Source organism: Mycteria americana, chromosome 4 (assembly GCF_035582795.1).
Source record: "Mycteria americana isolate JAX WOST 10 ecotype Jacksonville Zoo and Gardens chromosome 4, USCA_MyAme_1.0, whole genome shotgun sequence".
Classification (NCBI taxonomy): Eukaryota; Metazoa; Chordata; class Aves; order Ciconiiformes; family Ciconiidae; genus Mycteria; species Mycteria americana.
The window spans coordinates 13,158,448-13,185,165 of NC_134368.1; the positions used below are offsets into that span (position 1 = coordinate 13,158,448).

The 26,718-nt window shown below is 44.2% G+C and overlaps 2 protein-coding genes across 3 annotated transcripts in view; both read left to right on the plus strand.

Annotated features, from left to right (window-relative positions):
- Positions 1 to 23,927, plus strand: part of ABLIM2 (actin binding LIM protein family member 2) — a 185,357-nt gene extending 161,430 nt beyond the window's left edge. The window contains exon 21 of the mRNA XM_075499695.1: positions 23,874 to 23,927. Within this exon, the coding sequence (XP_075355810.1) occupies positions 23,874 to 23,912 (39 nt within the window). The 3' untranslated portion in view covers positions 23,913 to 23,927. The remainder of the gene's footprint in view (positions 1 to 23,873) is intronic.
- AFAP1 (actin filament associated protein 1) overlaps positions 1,983 to 26,718 on the plus strand; it is a 122,068-nt gene continuing 97,332 nt past the window's right edge. Inside the window, exon 1 of one of the 2 annotated variants that reach the window (XM_075499688.1) lies at positions 1,983 to 2,125. The gene's annotated coding sequence lies outside the window, so the exon portion shown is untranslated. Of the gene's footprint in view, positions 2,126 to 17,752; positions 17,774 to 26,718 lie in introns of those variants that run through there. The other variant, XM_075499687.1, reaches the window with a different exon arrangement.

The following is a 26,718-nucleotide window of genomic DNA, read 5'->3' on the forward strand; positions in this document are numbered from 1 at the left end:
GATTACACTGCATGCGCCAGAGCAGCCAAGAGCTGTGCTTTTACAGCAAACTTTTGGATTATTCTCTCTAGCGATCATGTTTCACAGATCGTGATACAAATCAAGTAGCTCTAAGACAGCAATAGCTGAAAGCAATTGAACTGTGGAGAAGAGGAGCTACGGTTTAATTTTTCAAGGCCGACTAAGCCCTTTAATATTGCCAGAAAAATCACTACTTCGAACTACTCCAAACCCCACTCCTGCCAGCTCCCAACAAGCAGAATGAAAAAAAAGGCAGGTAGGAGCAGGCTGCTGCTGTCAGAAGAGCTCATCCAGCAGGCAAGTCCTTCCCTGCCCATACCCAAAGGCAATACAAGAAAGAGAACAGCTGAAAGTGAGGTTTTAGGCTAAATAATTTGTCCTGACAATGTTGGGCTGTGAATTCAGCACTCCTGGTTTAGGCTACAGAGATCTCATGCATATCCTAGCTGGCCACGCAGTGTAAATGCTGAATAAATAGAATTTTCCCTGGTTGAACCTGTTACTTTGGGTACCACCCTATTGGAATGACTGAGGATGATGAAACAGGACAGAAGGCCACATTAAACTTGGCCAGATCAAACCAAATTTTATTCACCAAAATTTAAGATGCTTAATGAGTTGTATACTGTAAGATGTACAACAACATAAGCGACAAGCTTGTACAGAATGATGAACTTGCATGTAGAATGCTCCACAAATACTTCTCAGAAGAGAACATTTGTGCATCCAACTGTTATAGTTGGAGTAAAAGAAAAGATGCTCTAACACCCAGCTGGACTATAGATGAAGAAATATTGTTGCCTTAACTAATCTTCTTCCTTTAGTAACATGGCTCTGTGGCCTCAGTTTTCCAATTTCTTTATGGACAGAGAAGAAAATAAATATGTGAACTTGTCAAAGTTGGAACGTCTTTACCCACCGTGTCCATATGCAAGTTTGCACTGGTTCAATCTGCAATTTTGTGGAAAACTGAAGCCTGCTTTAGGCTCTCAGAGGGCACTTTTAAGCAGTATAAACTTGTACCAACATAAACTGTCTCACTTTGCACTCTTGATTTAAATCTGGCTTGTATCGAGCTAAACTAAGGTGACAGAGCCCAGTTTTAAATCAATGTTGAGTCTGTGCATGATTTTACACCATTTAACAAAAGGGCTTCAATTGTGACTTTAGATGAATGGCAAGACGCTCCCTGTGCTCCAGATCCACACTGCGGGTTACTCCCCGCAGCTGACCGCCCCGGTGACAGCACCCCCCGGGCACAGGTGGGGAGGGGACGGACTGCACCGAGGCTCCGGCTGGGAGATCGCACTATTGCAGCATTTACTCGGGGAAAAAGCCTCCATCCACCACGGACGCTTTACTCGGGGCAGGAAACCCGCGTTTGAACTGCCACCATCTGCCTCGCAGGGGGGGGCACTTCGGCTCACCTGCCCCCGGAACCCCCCTGCCCGGGGGCTGCCGCACATCCCGGCCCCCTCAGCCCTACACCCGGGGGCTGCCGTACCCCCGGCCCCCTCAGCCCTCCACCCGGGGGAAGCCGCACCCCCGGCCCCCTCAGTCCTCCACCCGGGGGAAGCCGCACCCCTGGCCCCATCAGCCCTACACCCGGCGGCTGCCGCACATCCCGGCCCCCTCAGCCCTACACCCGGGGGCTGCCGTACCCCTGGCCCCTCAGCCCTACACCCGGGGGCTGCCGCACCCCCGGCCCCCTCAGCCCTCCACTCGGGGGAAGCCGCACCCCCGGCCCCCTCAGCCCTACACCCGGGGGCTGCCGCACCCCCGGCCCCCTCAGCCCTACACCCGGGGGAAGCCGCACCCCCGGCCCCTCCCGGGGCCGCTGCGGGCGCGCACCGCCCCCCGCCCGCCTTTGTTCCGCTCGCTCCGCCTCGCCCCGTCCCCTCCCCGCGGCCCGGGGCGGTGGGAGCGGGCGGGCCGGCACCTCCTCCCCGCCCCGGCCCCGCCTCTCCCCGCCCCCGGCGCGGCGCGGTGCTGGCCCCGCTGCGCTGGGCTGCGCGGCGCTGGGCTGCGCGGCCGGAGCTGCGCCCGCCCCCGCTGCTGCGCGGAGCCCGCTTTGTGCCGGCAGCCGCGGCAGGACGGCGGAAAGGTAGGACGGCTCCCGCGGCCCCCGCTCGCTCCCCTCGCCCTCCAGGCAGCATCTCTGTCCCGAGCTCCGCGGGCGGGGAGGGAAAAGAGGAGGCAAAAGAGGGAGGGGAAGGGCTGGGTTCAGACAAGGGCTTTTTCTGCCGAGGCTCCGCTGCTGCTCCAGACAGCCCCGTGCTAGCAAAGCGGTGGGCTTACTGGAAAAAAAGCCTAAAAAAAAAAAGAGGGTCGCTCGTTTTCTTGGCCGGGAGAAGCACATGGGAAGAGCTGCGAGGGAGCCCGAGCATCAGGCGGCGGCGGCTCCGGCGGCTGCCGCCCCCCTCGGCTCCCCGCCGGGCCCCGGCGTCGCTGCACGGTGCGGCCCGTGCGCCGACTTCGGAAGAGCAGAAATCCGGCTGAGATCCTCCGGAGCGAAAGCCTCTGTTTGCCATCCCGAAACTCGCATCCCTTCCCGGGGAAAGGCGGCAGCCGGCAGAGCCCGGGCTGCTGCTTTGTACAGCTGAGAGTGTCATTATTTTCCGCCTTTTAGGGTGGGAAGAGGTGGTCTCTCTCCAGACTTTGCCACTTGAACCCGTTTCATCATAGCGGAGAGATTGCATCATGTTACAGCCCTGGATTCAGTCAGGGCAAAGGCGAAAAGAGCCATCCTTCCAGATCTGTCCCATTGGCTTCCCCATCCGACCCCCTCCTTTTTATTTCCTGTCTAACGCAGAGGTTAACACCAAAGAGCCGCCTGCGATTGGTAGGCAGCGGCTCAGTTCGCAGCGACGTATTTTGATTTCTTCCACTGAGGGGATTTTTGGAAACTCAGTTTTCACTTAGTCGGTTCTACGCGCGTTATGTATCTTGGGCGGGGGGGGATGGAGAAAACTTGCCAAAGATTTAGCCGGTAGGAAAATAATAGGTGGCAAAAGAGCCAGACAAACAGCCAAAAGCTCTGGAGTTGGAGGAGGTGAACGGATTCAGGCAGGCAGCCCTCAGAAACCGAGGCGTTCACCTGCCCAGAAAGGCAGCGTAGATGAATGAATGCACACTTCTGAAAAGCAAGACAAGACAGATGTCAGGAACAGAGAAGTATTTAGCTAATCTCCCTTCTGGATCCTATATGATCAGTTTGATGCAAACACTTGGTGTGTCCTTGCCTGTTTTATTTATCATACTTTCGCAATGACCGATCTTTTCAGCTGAGATCCAACTAGAAAATAATACATCTCAAAGCCAGAGAGATCTAATTAAATATTGTGCTGCAGTCCGGGACTTCCTAAGCCGACGGATTCCGCTGTTCTTTGTGCAGGTCTTTGTTTTGTTCCATGGGGAAAAAAATGTCACAGCACGGCTTGGTTTGGCTCTCAGAGGTTATTTTCCAGAATTACTATCTCGCCCTCGCAGGTGCCCTGTTGCTGTTTGCTCCGAATGTTACAGGGCCACTTTTTTCTTTCACGAAAATAGCAGTATTATGAAGTTCTTTTTCTCTGCTTCTTTGGGAAGGGTCGGTGCAGGGAACAAGGGAACAGCTTGGCAGCCAGATGGATCCATCCATCAGCACTCTCCTATATGGGCACTTGGTGCCCTTCAGTCATCCCTTATGCCTCCTGGTGGTTTCCATAGGAAGAGCTGCACAATTACTTTCTCCTTTTGAACAATTCCTTTTTCCTTTTGGAACTGGGGTGAAACAGGAGCAAATCCTGCGTTATAGCCGGAGGGAGAGCAGTCCTGTCTTTCTGCGGCTATAGGGCACCAGATGGGTTTAAGAAGAATTTGAAATGGATTCTGAAAAGGAGCATCTACAGTTTTCTTTGTGTGTCTGGATACCCTGTGATGGCGGTGACAAGCCTGCGCACAGAACAATGAGCAGATATTCACTGCCTTTGGTGATATGTGCCACTGTTTCGTGTTTTCCAGGAAACATGTCAGCAAAATTCAAAGTGTTATGTAGTGTTCCTGGGTCTCAGGTAGATTTTTAGATGAAAGGATTTGGAATATCTGTGGGGTTGAAATCACTGTGTTTCTTGAAGCAGTGGCAACAAGGAGGAGGTAAAATGCAAAAACAGTTCAATAGGTCAGCCATTCACACTGTTTAAAATCTTACAGCCTTAGTGGAGAGGGTTTTCATTTTCATCTCCTGAAGCTCTCAGAATTGAAGGGATGCTGTCAGAGACATAAAATAAAAAATAATATTGAAATCTCGATGGGGGCAGGCTGTATTTGGTACACATCTGACTAATTGTGCTATTCCTTTCAGTGGTGCAAAGAGAACCTGCTGTAAGGGCAGATCAGGAATTGGCTTGCCCTGCTGCTCACTGCAGACTTCCTTGAGACATTGCCCCAGGACAAAGAGCCAGCGGTTCAGGGCTGGTTTATGCAATCTGGAGTCGACCAATTTAATTTCCGGCCATTTTCAAAAGTTTTGTATCTGATACGTCAGTCAATGGGAGTATGGTATCCAGGAGCCCGCCTGGTTAACCGCATTGTTCAAAGCTGCGCTCTTTGTTTTGCGAGGAGGGGGCGAGGAGGAGGAATGGACGTGCGTTATATTCACTTGCAAGAGATCTCTTGCTGAAGTGGGAGGGTGGGATGCAAGGACTTACGCTTCCAAACTCCCATACAGTTTAGTTCACTCTGTATTATTGTCAGTCACGCTAAAGCCTACTGGGTCAACTTTTCAAAAAATTTATGCATCCCTTCCAGTTACACAATTCAACTTGTTTTACATGTGAATGACACCCAGCTACTGGTATGACCCTGAATTTCCTCTGATTCACCAGTTTATTGACAAATACAGTGTTTCATCTGGCACAGGAGCTGTCTGTCTGGGCTGGGCAGGAGAGTGTTTTACACACTCAGTAGATACGTTCCAGGTGAATATACTCTAATATGAAATGTTGTTAGGCTCACAGTTGAGCTTTAAGACTCAAACCCCCCAAAATAATAGAAGAATTGATGTCAACCAAAGGGCTACAGAGTTACTGTGAAGTCTGAACCAGGACTGAAAAAGCTAAGTCTTGAATGTACTCCTCCCATTCTACGTCTATTAAGGTTATCTATTGAAATTCAGGAGGATTTAGCTTTCCTACTATGAAGCATCCTAAGGTGGCCTTAGAGCAAATATGTTTTTAATATCATACCAGATGTCTTTTTGGGGAGTGTCTGTATAAAGCAATACCGAGAATAGTCTGTCAGCACTATGAGCAGGTAGGAAAACATGCAGCTGCAATCACACGGGGTGACCCTGAATGCAGCGTGCAGGTGTTACACCCGTGTGACTGTCGGACTGCACCTACCCATCTACCTATACATGAAGGGCTCGTATTTATATTGCATATGCAACAGCACTGTAAAATGCTATGTATAGATTAAATTGTTCTTACTCTCTCATTAAAAGTTAAGTCTTGACTCTCCAGGTCATGAAACACGTGTTGATGCTAGTAATGCTAATGAATAGTATTGCAGGAACATGATCGGGGTTTGTGGAAAGGGGAGATATCTCATAGCAGATAACAAATGAACCTTTTGGGACACAAGCCCTGATTCCAGAGATATGGTAAGAAATGAAATCCTGAATGGCAGAAAAATAGAGTTGTCTGCTGTCCATTACCCCTCTGCCACCTTGACAGAAAGTCGTTCATGAAATACAAGGCATAGTAAGATTTGAGTGCTCAAGGTGCTGAGCACCCTTAACACATAGCAATGTCCAAATGAGCTGATGGTGATCATGTCTCTTAGAGTAGCCCTGGGATAATACGCTAGGCTGTGAAAGGGATGAATCAATATCTGTTGTATATTTTATCACTGGCCATCAAGAAATCTAGGAAAGAAACTCCTAAGAGGACTTTTTTTATAGGTTTGGTTTTGTATAGGTACTGCTCCTTACATGTAGTGGTATCTTAAAAGTTGATGGTGTATATTTGGTGGTAAAATAAGCAGAACTGCATAGGACTGTTCCCTTTAAATCTCTTTCCTAAACTGAAAAAGAAATAAACATTTTTAAAAAATCAGTGCATTATTCCTTTCATGGCGACATAGTGGTGGGATTTTTTGACTATCTGGGGGATTTCTGCTGCCAGCATCTCTGCCATCATGTCTTTTTGAGCTGAGTGATAAAGGCTGTCTTTCTCTAGGACAGATGTTGGTAATGTCCTTATTGTGCCAAAATTTTTATGAGTACAAAATGCTGAATAAAAATATTTCCATCCATTAATAATAAGTGCCAGAAAAGAGTACACAAGTGGTTTCAAATTTAATCTGTAATGTAGCTGATGCCTTGAAGATAACAGCATTTTATACCCAAGAAATCCAGCACTTTGTGAGGTAATTGCTATGAGTTGCATTAATATATATTATTCATTAGGGGACTGTTATTATATCATGTTTGTGAATTCCCCTAAGTCTCTTATCCCTGTCCTCATCACATCTAAACATTTATGGAAAACAAGATTTTGGTGTCCTGCTCAACTGACTGATGTTCTAGCTCACTGAATTTATCCTGAGCTCATAGCCACTTTTAATGAGCGTGCTTGCTTGGTTCATGTAAAATGAACGAGTTTGGGGAAAGGAGCTTAATTCATGTATTCACATTATCCGAGATAGCACTCCTTCACAGAGAATGCGTAGTGGTAGATTATCTGAGTTTTGCAGAGAAGCAAATAGTAAAAGCTCTTTAATATGCTGCTTTCGTGCTAAACTACTATGCGCCGTCTTCAAATGTATAAAGGCTCAGTATTTGGCCAGTTGCTGTGGGTGGGTTTTTTTGTCCATTAAAGTATGTTTGAGTGTCTCTTTGAAACTTATCTGGTCTCTCATCGGTTACACATGCTTATGGCATTTCTGTTGTTCAAAACTGGAAGAGAAGACAAGGCAAGGTAAAGAGGGAATTTCCCTCTTAGTAGCAATTAGTGGATCCAGATTTTATTTTGCTGTAGCATTTCTTACCAGGAGCAGCTGCAAACAGAGAATTACAGTGTGACCTTCACAGCATTTCCTAGTGCGGTCATCAATCAGATCTGGCAGGAGCTTTATCGCATCTATCAGTGTGGCTCATAAGCCACATGCTGTCTCGTCTGGGGGGAAAAACAAACAAACAATGGGAGCTACTGTAGGTTTTGTTTAAAAGAAAACAACCAGGAGTGAGCTTTTCCCATATGTGCCAGCTTTGTAGGCAGATTGCAATTTTTACTGTGTGCTGTTGGGCTGATTAATAAAATATGATGATTGTAAAGCAGTGGAAGAGTCTTCCACTAAGTCTCAGTGGCACTGGCAAATCGTTCACAAGCCGTCGTAGCTTCAGCCTTTCGCAGTCGATACGCTCCAGTCTCATTCTGATCCCGAGCGTTATTTTTACTAAGGAGTTCATGCAGTTAGATTATTTTAGGTGTTTTCTGTACACATAAATGTTAGGGAATTAAGAAGTGTTTTCAGACTTCTCTGAGTCTTATATGAAATAATGTAGCTTTCTCAGATTAAGCAGTTTGCTATTTTTTGTGGGAATGTGGGTGCCTTCGCAGGCTATTCCAGGGCTCTTTCCGAGGCAAGTTTATAGTGTAGTGGCCAAGGTCAGCCGATCAGCTGCAACATCCCACTTTTAAGCATGCAAAACATTATTAACACCCTGTAAGCGTTTTGTTTGTTTGGTGTCTGTTGGTTTGGTTTTCCCTACTGACCTTAGTCTGGTTTTGGAGTTTTACTGAAATTTAAAACATTTTGTGTTCTTAGATGTTTTTTTCACTGTTACACCAAGTTCACTGCCTTTTTCAAATTCCTTTGCTCTCCTTTTCTTGCCAGCTGCGGTAAGTACAACTTTCTTGCCTTCCTTTGCAGGGCTCGGTACGGTGACAGGTTGTCACTTCATGCCTGGCTTCCTTGCAGGCCAAGTCCTAGCTGATGGCTAGATGGGAGAGCAAGACGCAGTGTGGACAGGCAGAATTGCTAGTGTGTAATTCTAACTTCCTTCATGGGCATATGTTTGTGGGTATATATGATACATACAGGTATATATGTAGATGTATATAGATAGATGCAGAGAGAGTGCATATATGTATAGGTGGTATATACTAGAGCTGCCTTTGTCACACAGGTTTTCTGAGAAAAACGGCTAATTGAGTGTGGCCTCAGTAAGTCTGCAGATGACACCAAATTGGGTGGGAGTGTTGATCTGCTTGAGGGTAGGCAGGCTCTGCAGAGGGACCTGGACAGGCTGGATCCATGGGCTGAGGCCAATTGTATGAGGTTCAATAAGGCCAAGTGCTGGGTCCTGCACTTGGGTCACAACAACCCCATGCAACGCTACAGGCTTGGGGAAGAGTGGCTGGAAAGGTGTCTGGCGGAAAAGGACCTGGGGGTGTTGGTCGACAGCCACCTGAATAGGAGCCAGCAGTGTGCCCAGGCGGCCAAGAAGGCCAACAGCATCCTGGCTTGTATCAGCAATAGTGTGGCCAGCAGGAGTAGGGAAGTGATCGTGCCCCTGTACTCGGCACTGGTGAGGCCGCACCTCGAATCCTGTGTTCAGTTTTGGGCCCCCCACTACAAGAGAGACCTTGAGGTGCTGGAGCGTGTCCAGAGAAGGGCAACGAAGCTGGTGAAGGGTCTGGAGCCCAAGTCTGATGAGGAGCGGCTGAGGGAACTGGGGTTGTTTAGCCTGGAGAAAAGGAGGCTGAGGGGAGACCTTATTGCTCTCTACAACTACCTGAAAGGAGGTTGTAGAGAGGTGGGGGTCGGTCTCTTCTCCCAAGTAACAAGTGATAGGATGAGAGGAGATGGCCTCAAGTTGCGCCAGGGGAGGTTTAGATTGGATGTTAGGAAAAATTTCTTCATCAAAAGGGTTGTCCAGCATTGGAACAGGCTGCCCAGGGAAGTGGTGGGGTCAGCATCCCTGGAAGTATTTAAAAGATGTTTGGATGAGGTGCTTAGGGACATGGTTTAGTGGTGGACTTGGCAGTGGTAGGTTAACAGTTGGACTCGATCTTAAAGGTCTTTTCCAACCTAAATGATTCTATGATTCTGTGATTCTAATAAGTAGATATATATTTACTGTTATACTACCAAGTAAAAGGTTAAGGCCCTGACCCTCAAACTGGTAATGTTGATAGCCAAGAGCGGGCTATGATCTTTAATTTTTGTGGTTTTTAACCAGCCAATTCTTGGTAGAAGCTACCTTGGTACCAGATTTGGGCAAGGAAGCTTGAAATACCATAAGAAATGTGCAATAGCAGGTGCAAGGAAAATGCTCATAACATGTGAAATAAGTTTAGCAAAACGGTTATCACTTTGTCAGGAAAAAAATCACGTGAATTGGCTAGCTGGCTATGGAAAGAATGACTTTTGTGGTTTCCCTCTGTGTGTGCCCTGTCAGTTTGACAGGTTTTATGGCCCCGGCTGCTGAAGTGGCACTAGGCAGGGCAGCGGCCGCAGCTCAGCCCTGCCCCAGAGACCAGCAAACCCGCGTGGAAAGGGGCCTGCCCAAAACCATGCTGCGCATCATCTGTCTTCAAACGCTGGAATCCCTGAGGATTTTGCCGAGGGGAAGGGTTTGACAGACAAACATCCTTGGGTGGTTTCAGACAGTGCTGTCAGCCACTGCGTGCCAGCGGTGCCCGTCCTCACTGTTGAGCCGGCATCAGCCCCCGAGTCTCAGCCCAGCATCTCTGCCCGAGCAGGAGCTGGGGCCAGGAGAGGCTGAAACTCTGGACCACGAGCTCCAGCAGCCAGGCGCCGTGGCTGCACAGCTGCTTGGTAGACAGGTTTTAGAGGACAAAGCCATAAACGGTCCCATTCCAGCAGGAGGATGATGAGGAGAGGGGAAGCTGCCACCCCTCGAGAATGTATTCCACCCCTCGGGGTGGAATCGGCCTCGGGAACTGAGTCCCTTGTTGTCGTTCGGGGGCTCCTGCTTCATGATCACGCAGCAAACCAGCTGGCTGCCTGCTGCTGGCATAGACCAAGCAAAAAGACATCGTTTCAGCCCTGCAAGCAGAGTGGGCTGCAATGAGGAAATGATAAAATGGCAGGAGTTGAAAATAAGATAATGTAAAAGGCAAGGACATTAGATAAGGAGAAGCAGGGCTGCCGAGTGTCACAGGCACGGGGGTGGCCAGGAGCTGAGCTGCAGAGGGGCCACTCTGATGCTGTTCTGCTGCTGGGGCTTAGCATAGATCAAACTGAAAGAAATTGCCCCTGTGGAGAGTGGGATTTATTCTTGTAAGCCAAGTCCGTACAAGGGAACAGAGTGAAATACTTACTGGGTGTTGTCGCTGGTTGTAGGAGGTACAGACAGAAGGAAAGAAATACCTGAAAATGTTAGGAGCTAACTGATTTTCAACTCTGTTAACACATAACGTTATCAAAAATACCCTTTGGAAAATGAAAAGATCTGCTTCGTGTGGGGGGGAAATATTCAGGGTGAGGAGCTTCTGTGAACATACAGAACTATTCTCCTTGCTGGATCCATCTATCTGCACCATGTGTTTGCCATTAGGACCATGAAAAGCTGCGAGTCTCCTTGGGCAGGGGATGATGGGTGCATGGTGGGTCCTTCAGGAAGAACCAGGAGAGCTGAAAGGAGATAGAGGCTAGGTCAGGCCACGGCATTTTGTTTTCAGCTTAACAGGAATGAAATCCACCCTGAAGAGTCCTGGGGAAAATTCTGGATGAGGGCCAGTGTGAATAATGCTGAGTGCAGATGGGTGGGACCCCACCTGGTTACAAAAACAATCCTATTTCCAAGGTTAGTTAGTTCTGCTGAAAAAAGGGATATTTAACAAGTAAGGTCTCATTTAAAAGGAAAAAAAAACAGTTGGAGACCTTAAAAAAAACCCCAAACAAACAAACCCCAAACCCCTAAAAGTCTCTCACTTCAGAAATTAATGAAAACAAGCCCCCAACATGCAGACAGCTGAAAGCACACACCAAAAACCTCAGACAAACAAAACAAGTGTCCTCTGGGGAAAGGAAGAGCTGTTCCCTCTCTGGGAAAGTTTGTCTGTTCCTGTGGCTTGTGAACTTTTAATCTTCTCTGGGACTTTCTGCTGTCCTTGGTTCACATTTTGCAGCTTCTTGGTCTCCCGCACTTCTTTCCCTGGAGCTCAGAGAAGTGTTTGTGCAAGCGCTCAGCTTTAAATAAATGAATCATCTTATTTGATGTCGGTGAGATTAGTGCTTTGGGTTGTGCGGCGTGTGTTTACGCTGCTCTGCTGGATGGGAACGTCTGCGGACAGGAGTCGGCCGAGGTGCGTGAGTGTGCCCACCCCACATCAACCTTTCTGACCGCAAAAGGAGCCCTCCCACCGACCTCCACTGCTGCGGCTTGGAGCCACCAAGATGCCTTCCACCTTGTGACAGCCAGGTCCTGAGCCTGATCCCAGAGCTGATCTGGATCAAACTGTATCCAACAAGCCAACAGGATGCAACAGTTAATTTTAATCTGACTCAAGTCCCAATTAGGCTCTTGGTGACTGCTGTTCCTGTCTGTCTGTCTGCAATGACTGAGCCTCACAGCCTCTCAACGCTGCAATTTCCTTCACATGCCTTTGGATCTGCTCCTTTATTATTGTTTACAAAATGCCAAGTCTAGATTTTGCATATGGGGAAGATCTTGCTGAGAGCTGTCACCCCTTTGACCTCATCTTCTCCAGATCTCTCATTTTTCTGTCGTCTTGCTTATAGTCCAACTATGTAACTTTTAAAAGTAATTTGAGTGTTAAAAATAAGCTATTCTGAAGGCTTCCCTGTAAACAGTAGCTCTCTGTACAACCTAAAGGCAATTACAGGTATGTGTAGAAGGCCCATGTGACTGTCTTCCCCCAAAGAAACAACTGAAATATTGATTAAATTACAAGGAAAGCAAAAGCTGTCTTGAAGAGGTATGATGTTTGGGGATTTTTAGATTTCTTCAGCCCTTTTCAACTCCTTCAACTTCTTTTTCCTGCCACAGTAATATCTTTTTAAGGATTATGGGACTAGCTCTGCTGTACTTGCACTTGGGGATTCCTTTCTTGTTTATGGTCAGCACATCTACAGGCTCCAAGATCTAAGTGCAGACTCAGATTGCCCAGAAGTTTATTGTACTTTATGAGAGCAAAGGGTGAAATCAGTCTTTGAGACTCGGGGTCATTTGGGCTAGGTTTCCTGATATACCAGCCCCTACAAAAAAACAGCTGTTCTGGGATTGTTATTGTGCCAGCTTTAAAGAAAAACAACCAAATAAAGAAAAAATACTCTGCCAAATAGGGATCAAACCTTAGCTTGGTTTGAGTGTGCTTTAAGTAGTCTCAGTCTTTGCATTTACACTAGTTAAGTTCTTTCCCTTCAGGGAGGTGACTTGGAAGTAGCGTTTATGAAAGAGTCCAGCCCTTTCCCTGTACATCGCTGTAGGGAAGGGCTGCTTCCTACTGAGGTCTAAGTGCTTTCTTCTGTGAGTCAGGATCTGAGCAACCCAGAACAAGATCTAAATGTGCATATCTGAAAGTAAAGATAGCTGAAATGAAGGTACGCAGCTTTCCTAGGTGTGACTGCGGAGCTGTTCTGGGCCAGGAGGCATCACCCGGATGGTGCAGTCACCTGGCTGAGCCAGGACCAAAGTTGCCCAGAGACAACATAGCAGGAATGTTCCCTTGCTTGAGCTATAGCTTGAACTATATGTATATAGCCGAAGAAGTGTGTGCCCTTCTGGTAGGTTGTCATCAGTGACTTACAGAGTACTTGGTACCCTAGAGCAGCTCTTTACATGTTAATAACTCATAAAAAAATTAATGACTTCGTGAGGTGGGACGGGGAGTAGGAACTGGAAATGGCAGATGCTCAGGGCGCAGAGGGAAGGAGAGAACTGACTTTGTCTCCCTGAATGCTTGAAACAAATGCGTAATAAAGCTGTAAGGATTTTGGTACACTGGTCATTTGTGTCATCAGCCCTGCTAGAGCCTCAATGCTCCTGAGATTTCAGTACAAAACCGTAATCCATCTTCACTTCAATGAAGTCCATAGGAGGGAGAGAAGTGTGTAAGAATCTTACAGCATCTTTTCCCTTTTCTTGCTAGTCACCCCTGTTTTATAAGCTTTCATTTTAACTCCTGCAACTCAAATGAGTTTAGGAACACTCCTAAACTCTGGGATAAACAAGCATTTATCTGCTTTACCTGGGAAAGGTAGTTTTTGGAATAACGCTAGGTGTTATATGCATAGGACCATTTGTCACACCACTTTGGAACTGCATCTTACCTTCCCCTTCTGTCAAGCAGTCTATGGAGCAAACATCTCACCTGCTGTTTTCCAGCCCTGTACTCCTTACGTGAGCAGTGTCACGTAATGCTATACTATTTGCTATTAAAATGACAGACTGCACTCTTCTCCCAGTGAGCCAGCGTAGGAGAGCCGTGCAGGTTATCTCACTGATGTGAGACGTGCTGGGACTCTCCACACATACGTGCACTTTTCTTTGATTGCATTCACTGGGGTCAGCTATAGGGGGTCACGACCATCCTGGATCAGTTCACTTCATTACAGCAGTCTGCTGAAATAATCCTTCCCCTATGCAGTTCAGCTGCACCCAGTGCAATGAAGCAACTAAAAGTACGTGTATAATTCTAGAAGGCTCTTGTCAGCTCTGGGAGGGGCGGAACGAAGCATGTCTCTGTGTGTACCATAGCACTTCACAGGGTGGTTTTGCTACAGTCAATAATAAAGAGCATTTCTGCATAGTTCAGAAAGGCACAAAATAATATTGAGCAACTGAACCTGGTGATAATAGAGTCTATCGGGGTGTAAATACATGAAAGCAGACAAAGGGCATGACAAGAAGGTTTTTCCTTGGATTGGAGAAATTGTTATTAGTGGCATAATTCTCCAAAATTGTAATTATTGGACATTTTCTGAGGTAAGCCAACCTAGGAAAATGTTAAATTCCTTTTGCCATTGTTTCTTTATTACAGTGAGAATTTCTTCCCAATGCAATTTTTGTAAGGAGGAAACAGATACTCCACATTCACCAGTGGAAGTTGTCCAAAGCAGAAGGGGAAAATGTCATTTCAAACTGTTAACAGAATGATAAAAGCCACCTGGAAAAATAAATGTTCAGTGGTTGCTGATTTCACATGTAAAGTGCATTTTCCTATGGAATTATTGTTTATACTGTAGTAAACCTAATACAGCATTTAATAATTTTATTAATTTTTTAATTTGGCATTGTAATCAGTGATGCCTCTTTCTTCCTGTGCTTAAGAAATAACATCTATGCCCAAAAGGACTCTTCCTCTGCCTGTAGGCAAGTGAATTTTTGTCATTGACTAATAAGAGAAAGATCAAGGACTTGGGACCCTAATAATAGGACTGCTGGGAAATCACTGAACGCCAGCAGAGAGCCCTTTGAGTGAGAATTTTCATTGTCTGCTGCCATTATCTTGTTTTACATTCAGCTTGTCTGCTGGCTTGCAACTAGTAGCGAAGATTACTAGAATCTGGGCTTTTGAGGATACCATTATTTTCCTTTCTTTATGTGATGGCACCATGGAATTATGTCATTGAATTAAAATTCTGATGGTGGTAGGCTGTGTATCCTGGATGATTAAAAGCTTCGTCAGCATAAAGTTGCATGTTCTTTAATTTAAGGATCAGAGGGCTGCATCCCATCTGTTCCAAGTGTGAGGGCTAAGAAGAAATGGCTTTATTAAGCTAGCTAAACAACTGTAAAATGTATAATAAGACTAGCAAAGGGATTGATTTGGGTTGTTTTGTATTGCCCTAGCTTCTTTATCTTCCCAGAGGTTTTTTTCTACCTTCTTCATATGTGCACCCATTTTCAGAATCTTTCAAGGCAAGAACTGTGTGTTCTGTAAGATAAGTATAAATAATGTGTCGCTACTCTTTTGCTGTATTGCTGTTGTAGGATTTTTACTAAGATACGTGTTAGGTCAGATTGCTATCAGTTTCCAGATTAAAAATATTAACTGCTGAAGGGAAAATTTAAAGTGGTGTATTGATTGTGACTGATAGCTGCTTTTCCAAACACATTTCCAAACGACCATCTATCAGCATCTACTCATACAGGGCACTTTACAATGTCGGGTGAGCTTAATCTAACTGCATCGTCCAAAGATGACAGTATTTCTGCTGAACTCGGAAAACATTAAACTGGTTTGTCTCCCCAGTGAAATCACTGCAGTTGTAAATACCTACCCCAAAATAATAGCATTAATTATTATTTATGTTTATGCTTGTTCTTAAGCAAAAGCCTGCCCCATCCTGGAGGTTTTTTGGATTTGGCATGTATTCATGACTGAATGGTACCCTATCCCGTATATAATTGTCTGCCATCCTTTTTTTTTTGCCTTGCCTTACTCTGTATTTGATCAAATACCTGCATCTGTTGTGAACTTTCATCTGAGAGGAGATGATGATAGAGTCAGTATCCTGACAAATTGCTTTAGAAGACAAATGGTGAGAAAGTCCCTCCTTGTAAGAAATGAGACCAGAGTGCTCCAGCATGGTGATTTTCAGTCCCACAATACACAGTCTTGCCAATGGGAATTTGTTTGGGTCTGCTTTCTTATCAAAAGACCATGGATAGAAATTATGTAGGGAATTTAATTTCAGATTATTTTCAATCACTGTCCTTCAAGGACAGAATGCAACTCAACATGTGCAACCAAAGGCAAAGTGAAGCAGAGGGCAACCAACGTGGACATTGATCAAAGAGGAGAATGATTTCAAATAGTAACAGGGCAGATTTGTGAGAGCATTGATGCTTATCTACATAGAATCATAGAATCATAGAATGGTTTGGGTTGGAAGGGACCTTAAAGATCATCTAGTTCCAACTCACCTGCCATGGGCAGGGACGCCTTCCACTAGACCACAGGTTGCTCAAAGCCCCATCCAGCCTGGCCTTGAACACTTCCAGGGATGGGGCATCCACAGCTTCTCTGGGCAACCTGTTCCAGTGACTCACCACCCTCATAGTGAAGAATTTCTTCCTTATATCTAACTTAAATCTACCCTCTTTCAGTTTAAAGCCCTTACCCCTTGTCCTATCACTGCATGCCCTTGTAAAAAGTCCCTCTCCGGCTTTCTTGTGGGCCCCCTTCAGGTACTGAAGGTCTCCCCAGAGCCTTCTCTTCTCCAGGCTGAACAATGCCAACTCTCTCAGCCTGCCTTCATAGGAGAGGTGCTCCAGCCCTCTGATCATCTTTGTGGCCTTCCCCTGGGCTCGCTCCAACAGGTCCATGTTCTTCTTATGTTGGGGGCCCCAGAGCTGAAGGCAGTACTGCAGGTGGGGTCTCATGAGAGTGGAGCAGAGGGGGAGAATCACCTCCCTCGACCTGCTGATCACACTTCTTTTGATGCAGCCCAAGATACGGTTGGCTTTCTGGGCTGCGAGCCCACATTGCTGGGTCACGTTGAGCTTCTTATCAACCAACACCCCCAAGTCCTTCTCCTCAGGGCTGCTCCCAAACCATTCTCTGCCCAGCCTGTATCTATATTTGGGATTGCCCCGACCCGTGTGCAGGACCTTGCACTTGGCCTTGTTGAATGTCATGAGGTTCACACGGGCCCACCTCTCAAGCCTGTCAAGGTCCCTCTGGATGGCATCCCTTCCCTCCAGCGTGTCGACTGCACCACACAGCTTGGTGTCAGCAAACTTGCTGTGGGTGCACTCAATCCCTCTGTCCATGTCACCAACAAAGATGTTAAACAGCGCCGGTTCCCTGAGGAACGCCACTCGTCACTGGTCTCCACTTGGACATGGAGCCGTTGACCGCAACTCTTTTGAGTGCGACCATCCAGCCCATCCCTTATCCAACGAGTGGTCCATCCATCAAATCCATGTCTCTCCAATTTAGAGACAAGGATGTTCTGCAGGACAGTGTTAAATGCTTTGCACAAGTCCAGGTGTAGAAGAGTAGTAATGGGATATAGAAGAATAGTGATGGGATGTATAACTGCATTATTCAGTGTACTGCAGGGGCTGGAGCTAAATCGACATGGCTGAACTTGTGTTGGTAGTTAGGAAAAGCAAAGGTACTGAGTGCAGTGCAAACCCTTACCCTGCTTACCCATGGGACTTGAGGGAATAGGCGTGTTGTTTGTTAAAACTATTTTCATTATGTTTGTGGTGGCTTGTCGCATTGCTTGTTCCTGATACACGGGTGACAGCTACGAGCCAGAAGTGCTTTCTTTCCCTCCTCCCTTCTCTTGGGACAGCAGGATAAAATCTTTCATTCGTATGTCAAATCTGTTGTTTTTCACACCAGAGTTTTGAGGCTGGGAGAAAAAGACCCGTGATGAGGCTGTGACAGGAGGAAGCCAAAGTTAGAGTGAAATGAGAATGCATTTTTATGAAGTAATGTTACATTTACTAATTTTGAACATTAGCACTTGGAAATGTGCTTTCTAACTGAGGAGAAACAGTTTGTTTTAATCTATTCACTTCTAAATTAGGACTCAACTATTGGTACTTGCATGGCACTAAGAAAAGCACTCACTGGACCATCTGTATTGAAAAAATGGGAATATGAAGCCAAGTGTCATCACATGTTCACAAGTCCTGCCTGTCCCCGGTGCTTGTAGCAGCAGCCTCATGTGCATGCTGAGTGAGTCAGAAACCGAGGAGACTCTATGTGAGCTCCGCTGTGGCTCCCAATGGTGCCGGTTAATGTGTACTTCAGAAAATGTAAGTCTAGATATTTCTCTTGCTTCTATTCTCAGTAAAACTGCTTAAGCACAGGTAAAAGATGACATAAAAATTATAAGTAATAATAGCACTATTAAATATGTGTGTGAATATAACATATGACTATATGTAAACAACTTTGTGACTATATTTAAATAGCTTTACCGTAATGAGAAAGCTCTTTTTCACTTTCGTTTTAGTAAATGTGGGATCAGATTTTCAAATTAAAGGCATGTGAAAGCCGATAGGCACTTAGGTGGGATACATCCTGCCAGACTCGAGCCACACACGGGAGAGCAGGTCTACAGCTGAGCTCGTTCCCTGTAGACTTCCCATACAATCAGGGGATAGCAATCTGCTTCTCTAGGATGTAATTAATCTGATCTGTTCTAGATGTCTCTTTTAGGAAGCCTAAATTTCTCCATTGACTGTGCATTGAGCCTAGGGCAGCTACCTTAGATACAGATGACTACATCGTAAGCATTGGCATTTAGTCAGAGGAATGTCGCCTCTAAAGCTCAAATGGTCTGCCTCCCTCCTTTCAACCATATGAAATGAGTAATTCTTCTGAAGTAAAAGAATTTATTCAGGAGGTTTAAGACAAGGTGATCGTTCTTTGGATTTGCACAGATAGGTGGATTATTTGTACTCTTAATTTAGGTTTACTCAGTGCTTACAAAAAAGTCTGTCACAACATCTTTGCGTGGCTCCTTCAATGCTTTGAAGGCTCAGGGGACTCCGTGAAAGCAGCCTTGAAAAGAGAGTGGAGATGCAGGAATGATGACCGAGACAGATTATTGGAAAATGAGTTTTATGATATAAAATCGTTAGCTGTGTACTTCTGAGAGTTGCTGTATGATATTAGTTCTCTCTTTTATGAGAAATTTGCCATATTGGTCTCATATAAGATCATTCGTATACCAAATGTCAGTTCATTCAGCTGTGAGATTTTTATTTAGACTGCCGTGCTTAGTGCCTTACTAATTAAGATGTCTTGCGTTGGCTGACTGAGGCTCTTAATCTTAAATAGACCAAAAATAATTAGTTTTATTACTACTGTTTAAAAAAAGAAAAAATTGTGCCATCAAATCACAGAAAAACATATTCTGAAGACAGAAAAAATGAAAAAGAAACTGATTGTGTAGTGCCTTGGGAGTCATTACTTGGAGGTACATGGGAAACTAAAGCTAGAATTTGGAGAAATGTTGCTTGTGTCCTTGGAAAAGGTGCCCATTGGAGAATTTCTGGGAAGGAGAAGCATCTGGGTTTAACCAATAATTTACTAATCCATTTCAACATGAATTCTACATCTGAGTAATGCCAGGGATTTGGGATTTTGAAAGGAAGTCCAGGGAGGACCAGCGGCTTGAATTTATTACCAAAACCTGATTTTTTTATAAGCATACTTCAGATTTGGACAGGAAGTATAGGTATAGCTATAGATAACTGAGAAATATGGCTTTCTTTAGCAGAAATCCATATATAAACTAACTACTGTATTGCAAGGTGATCTCCATAAAGGCTGTTTTTTAACCAAAATTTTATTTGGTTTGGGTTTTATTATATACTATATACTATATTCTATATTAAATACATTCTATATATTATCTGTATATCTAATTCTCAGGTAGTTTAATAGATAAATCATTTCCATAGAATTTAGTGAGGAGATTTACGTAGAGATGGCTGGAAACTGTAAACATGCAACAGTACTCAAATGGCTCCGGTAGGAAAGGAACACCTATAAAAATAGGGTTTTGCCCATGAGACCCAATCAAGCAAAGTTCTTTACACATGTGTGTGCTTGCATTTAAGCCAATGGGAAAATTCAGAGACTGAAATATGTCTATTAATGCACCAGAAGGTCAAATAAAACTGCAGACCTAGAAGATGCAGAGCGCCTTGTGAAGCTCCTTCGTCCTGGGGTTAACTGCACCCGTCAGGCAGACAGTGTACATAACCCATGTTCTGTATTTCTTTTCCTGTTGACATTTGTTTACTGGTATCAGCCTTTGTCTGAGTTTTTGTTGCTGTTTAAGTCTTAAAAATAGTTCAAAGACTTAAAAATAGTTTATAAAAAAATAAAAATAGTTTTATAAAGAATGTAGTTCTTCATCTCTGCTTCAGGCTGAATAATTGCTAGCTGGCTACATCGTGCTTATATTACCTACTGTAGGTGACCTCCCAGAAAGATTCATTATTGTTTGAAACGTGATGATTATTGCTGTATTGTTTTACCTAAATAATTTTTGTTGAAAGAAAGAGATAAGTTAAATATTATTAGGAGCTGGAGAGGTAGAGCATTTATTAGAAAGTGCTATACATAAACACATCACATTCACTCAAGTGTAGACCACCACATGGTTGCTGTTTAGTTTACGCAAGCATGCATTCACATGTTCTTTACAAGGGCTTATGATACGCTGAGCAGCTGGAGTTTATGTTAACATTCTGTATTAACCACAAAGGCAAGACAGAGCTAAAAGAGGGCATCAAACCTTGGTAGGTGTTTCAGTGCTTTCCCCGAAACTGTACCCAGATCCCTAGCAAAACACCATCAGTTGCTACAGATGTTGGTAGAAGATATCTGTAGTACATATTCACACAACCCTCCTTACCTTACTGTCCAGAGAACTGGTGATATCTCTTACAAATAAAGACCTTAGATACAACAAAATGTACAGGACTGGGCAGGGATTAAGAATTTAAGTGCAAGGAACAACCTTCTGGAGATGCCTCCCTTTCACTATTGACCTTGATTTGGAAGAAACTGGTTTGTACCTGCAACCATATAGTATATAGCTCTTCAGCTATATACCTCATGAGCTATATATCCTCATGAGCTCTTCAGCTCATGAGGATATTAATAAATAGGATTTCTTGACTTAAAACTAATTTGAAACTAGTCTTCTCCCCTGGGGAGCAGTGAGGTCTGACCTAGTAATCTAGTAAAGTATATTGCAAGTGTAATTCTGCAATAAAACCATATACTGTTCAACAAGCCTATGTCAAGAGAGCACAGGCTCTCAGTTTCAAAAGGGTGGATCTGAATTTTTTTTCTTCAAGCAGCCTCATTTGCTGACCACAAAAATATCTGGGGAGAATTGGCCCCATTAGATGACTAGCTATTAGATGACTCCTCCCCCTTCTGTTGCTATACCACTATCAATATGTATATGTATATATATACGTAAAAATATGTACTCCAGGGGCTCCTCTTGGGTCAGTGAAGGATAGCTGAGAGAAGCCATGCTGTGAAATGACTCTTAAATCAACCCTTGCACTGCCCTGTCTCATCTCTGGCAGTGAGATTCCCGAGTAACACGTATCCCCTGGGTCTTTGCAGTGGACCTGATTCTTTTCCTCCTAATTTAGGCAAGCTTCCCCACTTTTTGTGAGTCCATGATGGAGCTGTGGGATTTTGCTGGAGAAACACTAAGTAAAGTTAGATAGTGCTTCCAGCCGAGGAATTGTTTTAGCTTAAGCTGTGGCATAGGAAAGACACAGTTACTTAAACTGTGTTAAGACCAGCTGGTCTTATATATGAATGCATATGTATGTAGTCTCTTGCATTAACACTTCTGCACGCATCTATACTGTGTAACAGACATTCATAGATGAGCAACTAGGAATACAATATTGTCCATAACCTGTTGCAGTGGAATTCTGACAGCCTTCGGGAGAGATTTCTTCCTATCATTTCAGATACATTTCCATTTTCTCATATATTGGAAGCACCAAAGCTTTCCATCTTCCCATACTCTGTCCTTAAAGGGTATGGGTTCTTTTTGTTTGGTTGGTTTTTTCTTTTTTTTTTTTTTTTAAATTTATTTATTTACTGCATTCATTTTCCATGCTGCTTGTGGATTCCAAAACCTTGCCAGGAGGTACTTTAAAAATGCTGACTTCTCTTGGTTGTTACATGTCAGCACAAATCAAAATAGGTGTCAGCTTTTTTCCCCATAAATAGTTTTATTAAATTCATCTTACAGTGTAAGAATATGTATGTGTTGTCTGTTATTATTACTGCTTCTGTAAGGGTTGAGTAATATGTTTGAATGATACTTCTAGGAAAAAATAATGTAGAAGGAACTATATTGTACTCTATTTCATCTGGAGAACAATGTCCTGAGAGTTAAAATACATCAAAAATTTAAATAAGTCCCCTTGAAATGGAAGATGTGAATACCTGTGTGCATTCCTCCATTATAACATTTGCTTATCCAGTTTCAGTCTCTTCTGTTTAATTATCAGGTAGAAGCACAAAGTAAAAAGGATAAAAAGTAAAGGGTAGGTGTGGTGCCCACTGGTTCATTATTTTTGTTAAAAAAAAAAAAAGTCTCTACTGATGTTGTATTTATTGACCTTAAGACAAATTTCAGAAGGGAAAACAAACAATCTCCTTAATGTAAAACATGAAATACTACTGGGCTGTTTAATTCTCACAGAAATATTCAGAATGAACTTTACTACTCTTTGCATGGCTGCTTTGTAGTCTTTAAAAGCACAGAGCTGCATTGTTATCAGAGTAGCTAATGCTTTCCACAGAGATGCAGGATAACACCCCTGCTAGGAATGCACTGCCCCAGGGAGGAGAAAGCTAAATGTGAGCCTACTTGCAGCTATTGCGTTCATTTGAAAATAATTATAACATTTAGGCTATTGGTGACATTGCCTCCAGTAATTTCAGCAGTTTAGAGTGCCTGAGTGTGTTTCACATATAATACACACAAGTATTTTGCATATGTGTTTAATAAATACCATTTTTTACCTTCAAGTGTTTTGTTACAATACAGTCTGTGCAGCCCAAAATTTCTGTGTCCGAGTCATGCGTGCTCCAAGAAGCTGAGTATACTGCATAATAAAAATATCCTTATTCTTGCTTCCACATAGCTACTGAGTCCTACACACAAACAAATGAAATCCCCCAGGAATAGGGGCTCTTCTCTGAGGAGCTCGGGGTGAGCTGCAGCTTTCCTGCCATACCCCGCGTGCCTGACCCAGGAGACAGAGATGTTTTCTCCCACCACTCGCCTCCCGATAGCTGTCATGCTTCCACCCACGGCAACATGAGGAAAGTCACGTATGTACACGTATATTTGTGTGTGTGCAGATACACACACACACACATACATATGCATATATATAGGACTAGACCATGTGCAGAGGTCCCTTCCAACGTTAACCATTGTGTGACATCTACACAGAGACTGTTTGTTCCACAGTAGCTTTAAGTCGAAATGTAGGCTGCCACTCAAAGAGACGATCCAACTCATCCTCCCTTCCTTGCTCGAGCCCTGCCTGGGCACCAGCAGAAGCTCCTGCAGGCAGGCGGGGAGCTGGCTCACCCCGTGCCTCAGAAATGCTCATGTTGGCCCAAAGGAAGGCATGAAAATGAAAGATCAGAGATAAGGTCAGCCCCTCAGCAGCAGCCCAGACATAGGTTAACTTAAAGTTTTTGTACAACCACAGCTTGCAGGAAAGGCAGGGAGGAAAAAAAGCAGAAATAGCCATCTAATTTGAAATACAAACATATTTGCACACTTGTACATGCTTCTCACTTGTACAGACTGCACTGAAAGTCATCTCAGTATCTCAGAAAGTGACTCTCCAGTTACTGTTTTCTCAGAGCATTGGTAACTCGTTTTAAGGAGAACATCCAGCCTGGTCTAAGGATTGCAGGTTCTCTAATTAAGAAATAGTTAAGCTGAAAGCACCCCGTGAGCATCTTGGAAGGGAAGGAGGGAAGTGGAGAGAGCATCAACAGGAGTTTTTTATTTGTATTCAATTGTACATGTCATCCTCTCACAGAGTGTATTATTTATCTGATGCTAATCTAAAAGAAGTAGATTAATACACTTTGAATTTAAACTCTTAGCAATGTCAAAATTACCTTTTTCTAACTTTTCGGGGTGTATTACTTGGATGATATGTTACAGCTAACGTCTAAATAACTGCTACTCCGTGACAAGCATCAGACAGATTCCTTAAGAACTTGATTTTTTTCTTACTTAAACAGCACTCTGCATGATTAGATCTAAATCATTAATGAGAAACACTTACTTCCTGTGAAAATTATATCATGTGATAAGCTAACGAGAAAGAAGAGGAGAGTCTTGGGAAAAGATCAGTTACTTGAAGCTCTGCACAGGCTTCTTCACTAATAAACCTTTGAAACCCTACTTGATTAGGAGCTCTGGCGTACACTTCATGGCCAACTGAAGTTAATACTACCCGTGCACGGCTGAACTACTTGTGATTCAGCTGCTGAACTGCTGTGGCATTTAAATACTAACCAGAATTCGGGATCTTTCACATTAACGTGACTCTTTCAGCCACAGTGCCTCATCAGCTGAAATAAGACCCGTGCAGCTTCCATACATGGGGAGGAGGGAGAGCGATATCCTTGGCAACTGTGCCAAGGTACGTCCAAGCCCTAGGAGATCCGTGGCATTCTTTTGAGATGAGCCGGTTTTGAAGGGCCTGTACAGCATCTCATCCTGTAAATATTCTGCCTCTTTTTCCTCCTGCCCCAACTTTTGTAACAATTCAGGACATACAGAAAGGAGCCTATAACCTATTATCTCCACTCTGTAATTAGGCTTTGTCATGTGTCCACTTCTTTGCAACCTACGAATTTGTCATATTAGTAAAGCAATGTTTCCTCATCACAACCTCTTTTACCATGAAAGGATAAGGTCAGCTGGGCTATGTATATATTGTCACTGTTAATACTTCAGACAGACGCAGGCTGTTTCTCTGATTAAAATGATGTGCAGTAATACCAGGAGGTGATAGATTATGTCATGGTCTTTCCCCCAGTGCTGACACTGTTACTCAAACATTGCTTAAGAAGAAAAATAGCAAGGCCAGGCTGAAGGCTGTTCCTGGACTCCTGAGCACCTAATTTGTATCATCCATTTGCAATCCTTCTTTCCATCATTCTGCTTCTCATAAAACTGGCTTTTATAACATGGAGGAGGAGTTAGCAGGTCTTCTCTAAAATCTTGGCATGTGGGAAGGGATGGCTCAACCTGGAGCAAAGCAGTTTCTTCAGACAGCTACCAGCTGGGATGTTTACAGCTCTTCTGTTGTCTCATGCCCAGATGATAAAAAGATTTATTATTCTAGGCAATTACGGTGAGTTTTCCCCACTTGTTTTTCATCTTTGATACGATGAATTTGGTGATGAAACCCTGAAGACTTTTTTTTGTGTTGCTTATGCAGAGGCTGAAGGCCAGTATCATCATAAAATGTCATCCCTGCCCCTCCCCTCCATGTTTTTAAGTAATAGAAACAATTTAAGGTAAAAGTAAGTGGTATTTTTCATTTTGTTGCATTACCTATAGCAAGAATAAAACAGCTGTATGCTCTGCAAGATGTGTAGATGTGACAGCCACATCTTGGCCAAGTCTGAAGGATTGATGTCATGCTGTTGCCAGAAAAACAGGCAAATGTTTTACTGGGAGTGTGTCTGGAAGAGATGTGAAATGATTCCCCGGGCTCACATAACCTTGGGAAGGCGTCAGCTGGAGCAGCGTGTCATGTGGAGCGCTGTACGTGAGGGGTAATACGGACCCTTGGAGAGATTTCAGAAGAAAGCAACAGGAATAATCAGAGGGCTGGAAGATGCAGACTGTGAAAGATTGGTGATGGGATTTCAGTTGTTTAGCTGAGAGAAAACTGAGGAGAGACATGATAATAGTCTTTGAATATGTTAAGGCTGCTACAAAGAGAAAGGGAATGTGTTTCCCATGTCTTCTGTGGACAGAACCAGAAAAAATGGGCTTAAACCTCAGCAAAGGAGATGGACAGTGCACATTAGAAACACTCTTTGTTATGTTAGCAATGGTTGAAGGTTGGACTTGATTGCCCGCAGAGGTCAAAGGTTGGACTGACTTCCATCAGGAATGAGAGAGGTATAGCTGATCTCACCTTGGATGAGAATGATGAACATCACTCCCTCGCTGTTTCTTTCAGCCATGTTCTTCGGTTGAACAAGACCTATTTATGGTGTGTGCCTTCTCATATTTTTCTAAGCTTCTCCCACCCAAAAGATCGATTTTTCCTCTGTTTTTGAGTAATGGCTTTCCTCAGGCTAAGCTTAATGATGTCTTAACAAAGTAAACTTAAACATAGTGACGAACTTTTTTCATGAGGGTAGCTTGGATTTCCTGGCTGCTCTCTTCAGACAATGACCTGACACCTTCTGTTTCTCCGTTTTACCTAGAGTATGATGGTCATACAGCAACTAACTAATGCAAAATGGTTTTGACATCTTGGAGGAAGCTTTAACTGCTAAATACCATTGCTTCACTTCCATGTCCTTAGTTCTGTCTTCTCAGATCACAGTTTCATATTCACCCAAAGCTTTTCCATATAACTTTATGTTTGGAATTATACTGTTCTTTTTTCTTTTCTTCTTTTATCATGTTGAAATTGAATTCTGCAATTTTTAGCAAAACTGACATGGACTTTTCACCTTTGATAACAGCTGCAGGGTTAGTTGCTTTGTCACCTCTTCTTGACAGCAATACCTTCCCTTTCTCTCCCTCCCATCTGCCTCTGAAATGGGCAGAAATTGGAGAAAACCATCTGATGAAGCTGCTGTCAGGCTGGGACATGCTTACTGTCCCCTTCTTTCAGTTTTCAATGGCTGGCATTTCTCATTCCCTGATGAGAGTACCTCATTGTACTGAGTCAGCCCACCACTCATCCCTATGAGATGCAGCCTCTGAGGGATATGACTTGCAAAAGACAGTCCACTCAAAGGAACGTAGAAGTCTTGTGATTATTAAAGCCTAACTTTTTAGGAGGAAAATATCCAACTGAGCATTTGAAGGAATGAACGTTGGAGAAGCTCCAGCTGAGGGGACATCTCATTCTGGTGTTGTGGTCTGTCCTTTGTCCCCTCTGTGTCTGTTGTCTCATCCTGCTTCCTCCGA